We start from the raw sequence: 7,851 nt of genomic DNA, 5'->3' as shown, positions 1-7,851 counted from the left end.
TAATACACCATAGTATTCACCACTGCCACCATATTATCCACCACAGTACCGACCTCCTCCATCATATTACCCACCATAGGGACCACTGCACCACCACATTTGCGACAACAATGGCAACAACAAGAAGGGAATGTTGGAAGTTCTTTCATATCTTGGTTAATCGGGTTGGGACGAGGCGAGTTTTGGTTTCAATTTTGGAATCTAGCTACACCAAGCAATGCTCAGCAACAGGAACCACAAAATAACGAGGAACCATATGCACGTTCCATTCTTAGTCAACCAATTTTTGGTCGTATGTCGCTAGATGCTCATTCTGGTCGTGTTCCTGCAGATTTTGGCTAGTCTACTGCACGAGCATCTACGAATTCCAGGAGTGGTTGCCCAGATGGTGGCTTTGGCTACAAGCATAAGAGACTTGATACACGCCTGAACGAACATGCGTGGCAAATGCATCGAAAAGAAACATGTACTGAGTTCGATGAAGAGGATAACGAGGGATCTGAGGATGCAAGTATAGGTGACTGTAGCGATGGCGGCGATGACGACTCCCCACGTGGTAGTGCAAATGGTAACCACCAATGCGATAGTGAACATGAGAGGGCATATTTTCTTATGCCTCATGTAGTATCACAAAATAAACTCAGCTCATCGCCCTTTATGAATATGCTTAAGAGTGGAAGGAAGTTTTTAGCCAGCGGACCAAGTTGTATAGAAAAAAGGAAAAAAATGAACCTCATGTGATTTTGTACTGTAGTATACACTTAGGCAACTCTTGTAGTATACTTTTAGCTTACATTATAAGTCACTACAACACAACATGTGTGGTAAAACCTAGGAAAAAAAGGGAAGGACCAAAAACTAAATGCCAACATGCTACGACAATAACAAAGTAATGACATTTACAATAACACGTCGAACCAAAAGACAACATCTGAATTAATCATGTAAGCTCTACAATGATATTGATATATAGAAGATCCCAACATAACTAACTATGCAACAGGTACTCCCCGACCTGAGCTCAACCCGGCACGATGAGGACATCGATTGCAGCTATATCCCTCACCCCGCAAAGGTTTCATCATCGCGGACCCCGCATCTGGCAAGCATCCATTTCGTTCAAGTATCGGGTTGATTTCGGTCAAACCTCACTGGTGTGCAGAATGTACTAACAAGTGCACTGGGTCGTCCAAGTAATACCTGAGTGAGTCAGGGGTGATCTCACGAGGATTGTCGGCTTGAATCAAGCTGCGGTTATCTTGTAGATCTTAGTCAGGCAGATAGAAAAGTTGTTTGTTTGTTTAAAGTGCATAAAAGTAAAATAAAGATAATGTTAGTTGATAGTGAATGCAATGATACGAAGATGGTTAAGGCTTCAGAGATGCTTTATTCATCTAGATCAATTCGGTTTCACTGTCTACTCCAAATGTGAATGATTTCTTCTATGGCAGCCTGTATGTGATCAATGCCTTTCTTAAAAGGTCACCGATTCTCCTCCAGTGCTAAACCCCAAGGTTAGTGTGGAGCCAGTCTGATTGAGGGTGAAACTCCTGCAGTTCATTCCCCTTGATGATCCTACTCAAAATGCCACAGACAAGGTCGAATCTTCCAGATCAGAGAATGTTGCGCCTTTGGTTCTAAGAGATGTCTCGAGAAGTCCCCAACGAAGTCGTGGATTAGCCGTCTAAGAGATGTATAATCAAGCTAGTGGTTCATCGATATCCGATGAAAGACGCTCGCTGAACCCATGTAGAATAGAGATAACCTTGTGCTGGTTCTACTCATTCATAAGGTTGAACAACGAAGATACATCTTAGAATAGAGAATCAAACATGCATTGAAGATAGAACAATAACACTTTTATTAATCCATAAAACTTAGTAGAGCTTTTTCCCTTAACATAGGAGGTTTAGAAACTCATACTGATAGAAAATACAGTGAAAAAGGTAAAGTATGCTCGAATTCTCCCTGATATGGTTGATATTCTCCTATATATATTAACCTAATGACTAAGGATAACATAAGAAGGGTAAAACAGTCTTTTAGTACAAAAATCCACTTCCAAGGCCCACTTGGTGAGTGTTTGGGCTGAGCTTTAATGTCTCCCACGTGCTAAGACTCCCTAGGTGTGTTGAACGCTGGCTAGGAGCCCCTTTTTTGGGCGTTGGACGCTGGTCTTCTCCTTGTGGGCATTGGACGCCAGAATAGGACTGGAGGCTGGTGTTGAACGCTAGTTTTGGGCCTTCAATTCTGAAGCAAAGTATGGACTAATATACATTGTTGGAAAGCTCTGGATGTTAGCTTTCCATAGTCGTTGAGAATGCTCCACATACTTTGTGCCTGAGATCGACGGTGTATTCAGCCCCACTTGGCATCTCACAAACCTCAAAAACTTCGTTGCATCTATCATACCAATGCAGTTGTATGTTTCCTGATGCTTGTAAATTTTCCTTAAACTTCGCAGTGGCAAATAAAATCAACAACGCTTTTGTCTATAATATCCTTAATAAAATCGACAACGACGCCGTCGATTTAATTATTTAGATTTGTCTATTTTAACTTTTAAAAGCGACAACTTTACTGTCGATTTTAATAGTTATATGTTTTATTTTTTTCTTTTTGAAAAATAGTAAACAGTTAATACAAATGAACTTTTAAATATAAAAATAAAATATATACAGAATATTAAATAACAAGACAAATAAACTTTTAAATATAAAAATAAAATTTATACTAAATATTAGATAATGAGTTTACAAACTTATCAAAATAATAAATAACCCTCTAATATAAAGACTCAAGACAAGATAAATAACTAAACTTTGACTTATATTCGTTTAAATTGCAATCCACTAATAATACAAAATATTCAAAGTAAAGTAATTAAATAACCTACTCATACTCGTCTAAATAATCATCTGAGTCATCAAAATCGTCAGAATCATCCTCCATTTGAGAACTCTGTGGTTGTCCTGGTCACTGCAGAATAGGTGGGAGTTTTCTACCTGGGTCTGGGACTGTGCTTTTCTGAGCTTGGAAAAGTAAAAGAAGGAGGTAGGGAAACACGTGATCCAGAACTACTAGGACCCATGTCTCTTACATACTCAGTCAAGCTGCTCAACTAATGACTAAATTGATCCATCTGTGAGTTACTGGTGTTGAGATCCTCACACAAGGATTCAACAGTCTGTTGCCACTCTCTTTTCTCCCTTTAGCGGTCTTCAAGATCTCTATATTTAGCGGCATGTTGTTCAACTTCCCTATTGAGTATTGTGATTCGTTCTCTAAGATCCAAAACATCAGCGCTGGTGGTCGTGATAGGCCCATCAACTCGAGGTCGCACCATGGAAGAGTCCCTTACCTCACCCATACCATATACCCTACCTCTTCGTTTTCCACCCACTGTCTCAATCCATATGCTTTCCTCAGAGATAGGCGGTGGATCAGTTACACCAGCCTCTATAACAGCCTGCCGCTCTTGCTCAACCTGAAACATACGCTCTTGAAATATATCCTACAACGAGGAGAAATGATTTATAAACTACTATAAGTATTAATAATGCATAACAATTAGATAATAAAATAGTTACAATTAATAAAGGTAAGTTACCTTTGTCTTTCGAGGGTGTTCATCAACCCATTGAATCCTATCCTCTTTGCGAATATGAGTGTGCTCAAAAAACTCATCCATACGTGATGGTCTTCCAAGCGAATGATTCTACATAATGAAAGAAACAATACGACACACTGTCACTGATTGAGGAAAAAAATTGCATATAATACTGTTGAGATATGATTTGTTCTATTGTGTCTATATTTTAGTAATAAGAATTTAATAATTAAAAAATAATTAAAAAGCAAAATAAAAACAAAAACAGAATAGAACAAGAGTTTTGAAAAGCTTCTTTCCAGCACAATTTGCCAATCCTACACTTCATTTACAACAGAATGAATAAATAAATAGTGCATCTCCTACTTCATTTAGCGGCCACTTGCAAGAATTCAGGACACGAACGAAATAAATGCATTTAAGACTAACACTATCTTTTAAACAGATTATCCAACTTCAAACAAAAGAATAATTAAAAAACAAAAAAACAGCACATTATTGGAATTCATATGAAACACGTGCAAGTTCTCATAACAAGAGCAAAAAAACATGTACAATCGGATTACAAGCTAGTTCTCAAAAAAAATGACAAGCTAGTTAACTTTGGAAAGCGACTTCACTTTTCAAAACCAACAGATTCAAACACTACAATCAATCACACATTTGCAATGTAAATGAAATTAATTAAACAATAAATCATCATTACACATCTAATATAACTAGTAATGCTAATTCAACCCTGCTTAGCCACACTTATTGAAACATAAATCAAACAAGCAAGCATTTATCAACCAAACAAGCTATGTCCTTCACTTAATCAACTTCCGAATACAGTTTCAAAATCCGATTCACAAACTACCCTGCATGGTATAATAATAATAATAATAATAATAATAATAATAATAATAATAATATTGTTATTATTAATTATGTGGATACTAATACAACATCATCTCATAGAGAAAATATTAAAGCTTATCTTATTATTTTAGTATCATGTTATTTGATATTTATCTATACTCCCATTATTAGTTTAAGATAAATATCACATGAATGCGTTATCTATTAGTTTACAGTATGTTATTAAATGTGGATATATCAAGTGTCAAAGAAATTGAAAACCTTATCTTAGCATATGCAGTGTGATATGCATAAAACATACAGAAGGTTGACATGTATGGACAGAAACACGATCGTCATCTCATTGTGTTAGTAACTCCCACCAAACTTTGGCCCGCAATTAATAATTATATATATAATATATATATGATAATATGGACACAGTCTAGCTTTTAGGTGTTGCCGTTACTTATTATTTAAAATGAAAATACGCGATGAGCAAAAGTCAATAATACATAATGGGACCAACATGCTTCATTATTGATAAAACCAACCTCCAACGGGGAGGGGGGATTCATCCATGTGAACATGTTAGGTAACACAATTTTAAACGTCCAAGAATATATATTATTCGAAAAGCTTTAACGATAAATACAAACTAATCCCACATAGCAGCATATATATATGTTAGTTTTTTAGTAGTTTTCATAAGTTATCACTACATAAAATTAAAGGAAATAAGATTAATCCTCAAATTTTGTTTTCTTCTCCCATTTTTTCATGTGATTTTGCCTATTTTTAAGACAACAATTGTAATTTTTAAGATAAATTATTGAAATAATATTTGAAAATTTTTTAACCAAAACAAAAAGGACTTAAAAATTATGACAAAAAGCTTTCTACTTGGTAAATGTTCCTCAGAAACCATTGACGTGCCCCTCATTCGTCTATCAATATTTGGTACAATAGCTTAATTATCTACCCGAAGGATTTTAAGTGAATTAAGAAAGAGAATTGAATCAAGAAATCATTTTTAAATTTAAATAAATAAGTTACGCAGAATTTTAGTTTTTTTAAAAAAATATTTTTATTTTATTTGTAGTAGAACATAATTTGCAGAGAATAGATCGACTATTTTAGTTCGGCAACGAAGTATAATGTGACCTACGTTTAGTCTTTACTATAATAATGGAAGAATTTTCACTATAATTAAGATAGATTACAATTACCAATAACAAGAGACTCGCACTCTTATAAACCACTTAAGCTATTCCAAGCTTAGTAAATTATCTAGGTGTTAACCCAACATAGTTAAGAAAAATCAAGTACACTCTAATCCAGCATACTTTTAAAATCAAAACACTCAAATTAAAGTTAAATAGCTGCACTACTCTCTTTATTTTTTGTATTTCTCAAAATAAGCTTGAATCTAGATAAAAGAAAAATAAGAACACACTCAAAAACAAAGAACACAAAGGTTGTTTTTTATGTTTTTCAATAGGCACATAAATAGTTGCCTTTTTCCTTGATAATCCATCATTATATAGAGCTTCATATTCCTTCTTTAATGTAGGAATAACTTCCCTTTCACATCAACTAGATGTTGCACCATTTGCTTGAGACTGTTGGTATTGAATGAAGATTCTTTTCATCTTGATTCTTCATTCTTCATGTGCAGCAGCTGTCTATATGAATATGATCTAATTTTAGAGTGCATTATTTGCTGTCTTGACTGTGCGAATTCTTTTCTAACTTGGCTTAATAAGATTGATTTCTATAATGCTCATCATAATAGTTAGTTATAATAGGGAATAGTTAATTATATTTGTCATCATAAAGTACTGGTGCGCAGAATCACACACTCCACACAACTGAACCAACAAGTGCACTGGGTCGTCCAAGTAATACCTAAGCGAGCCATGGTTGTCTAAGAGATGTATAATCAAGCTAGTGGTTCATTGATATCCTATGAAAGACGCTCGCTGAACCCATGTAGAATAGAGATAACCTTGTGCTGGTTTAACGCATTCATAAGGTTGAAGAACGAAGATACATCTTAGAATAGAGAATCAAACACGGATTGAAGATAGAACAGTACTTTTATTAATCCATAAAACTCAGCAGAGCTCCTCTCCTTAACCTAGGAGGTTTAGAAACTCATACTGATAGAAAATACAACAAAAAATGTAAAGTATGCTGGAGATCTCCCTTAACATGGTTGATCTTCTACTATATATATTAACCTAATGACTAAGGATTACATAAGAAGGGTAAAACAGTCTTTTAGTGTGAAAATCCACTTTTGGAGCCCACTTGGTGAGTGTTTTGGTTGAGTTTTAGTGTCTCCCATGTGCTAAGACTCTCTATGGCCGTTGAACGCTGGCTAGGAGCCCCCTTTTGGGCGTTGGACGCTGGTCTCCTCCTTGTGGGCATTGGATGCCAGAATAGGGCTGGAGGCTGGCATTGAAAGCCAGTTTTAGGCCTTCAATTCTGAAGCAAAGTATAAACTATTATACATTGCTAGAAAGCTCTGGATGTTAGCTATCCATATTCGTTGAGAACGCTCCATTTGGTTTTTTGTAGCTCCAGAAAATCTCTTTCGAGTGCAAGGAGGTCAGATCCTGACAGCATCTGCAGCACTTTCTCTGTCTCTGAATCAAACTTTTGCTCCAGCTCCTTAATTTGAGACAGAAATTACTTGAAATTGCATAAAAACACAATTCAAATTAGAATCCAAAAATGTGAATTTTACACTAAAACCTATGAAAACTTGATAAAACTTAAATAAAACATGCTAAAAACTATATGAAAATGATGTCAAAAAGCGTATAAAATATCTACTCATCAAGTACCAAATCAATTCTTAACTCAACACTACCTAAATCCAATATACAACTAATAAACCTTTCCATAATCCAATCTCCTAATGAGTCAAAGCGATAAAATAAATTATTATATGACCAACAAAATTTATCATTTTTTTACTTGATTAATTTTAAAAGATACAAATACATATTTAAGTGAAATGTGTTTTTCTGCATTACTTAATCTGATATACACATATTTATACTGATATTAACCTACTGCACTAACAACTCTACACCTAATTTACAAACCTTCAACTACATTAACCTAATCCACTTTAATATCTAATCTAATCCAATAATAGATACTCTAATATCCCCTCCCTCCCTCCCTTAAACTCAACTAGAACCTCAGGTGACCATCTTGAATTTGGATACTAGATTCCAAAAATGTGTAGGATGATGAGTCTTGGTAAAAATATCAGCGGTCTAATTCATAGTCCCAATAACAATTAGACGAATAGTATTAATGAGAAGTCGTTGTTGTACAAAATGACAGTTATTCTCAATGTGTTTAGTGTGCTCATGAAAGACATC

At 35.1% G+C, this 7,851-nt stretch overlaps 1 protein-coding gene across 1 annotated transcript; it reads right to left on the bottom strand.

The window, feature by feature from the left end:
• Positions 1 to 2,728: 2,728 nt before the first annotated feature.
• On the bottom strand, positions 2,729 to 3,708 carry LOC127740602 (uncharacterized). Its single transcript, XM_052251727.1, has 2 exons — positions 3,611 to 3,708; positions 2,729 to 3,514 (listed from the first exon to the last, which is right to left on the bottom strand). Exons 1-2 carry the CDS (start codon positions 3,689 to 3,691, stop codon positions 3,212 to 3,214), a joined length of 384 nt encoding a protein of 127 aa, XP_052107687.1. The 5' UTR covers positions 3,692 to 3,708; the 3' UTR covers positions 2,729 to 3,211.
• Positions 3,709 to 7,851: the final 4,143 nt, after the last annotated feature.

The sequence above is a fragment of the Arachis duranensis genome, chromosome 7 (assembly GCF_000817695.3).
Source record: "Arachis duranensis cultivar V14167 chromosome 7, aradu.V14167.gnm2.J7QH, whole genome shotgun sequence".
Classification (NCBI taxonomy): Eukaryota; Viridiplantae; Streptophyta; class Magnoliopsida; order Fabales; family Fabaceae; genus Arachis; species Arachis duranensis.
The sequence above is the reverse complement of the archived record's forward strand: the minus strand, read 5'-3'. Positions and strand labels throughout refer to the sequence as shown.

Excerpts from the sequence above, each read along its gene's own strand:
- LOC127740602 (XM_052251727.1), bottom strand. The coding sequence starts at position 3,691 with ATGGATGAGTTTTTTGAGCACACTCATATTCGCAAAGAGGATAGGATT. Across the intron at positions 3,515-3,610 it reads AACACCCTCGAAAGACAAAG|GATATATTTCAAGAGCGTAT; the intron begins GTAACTTACCTT and ends TCCTCGTTGTAG.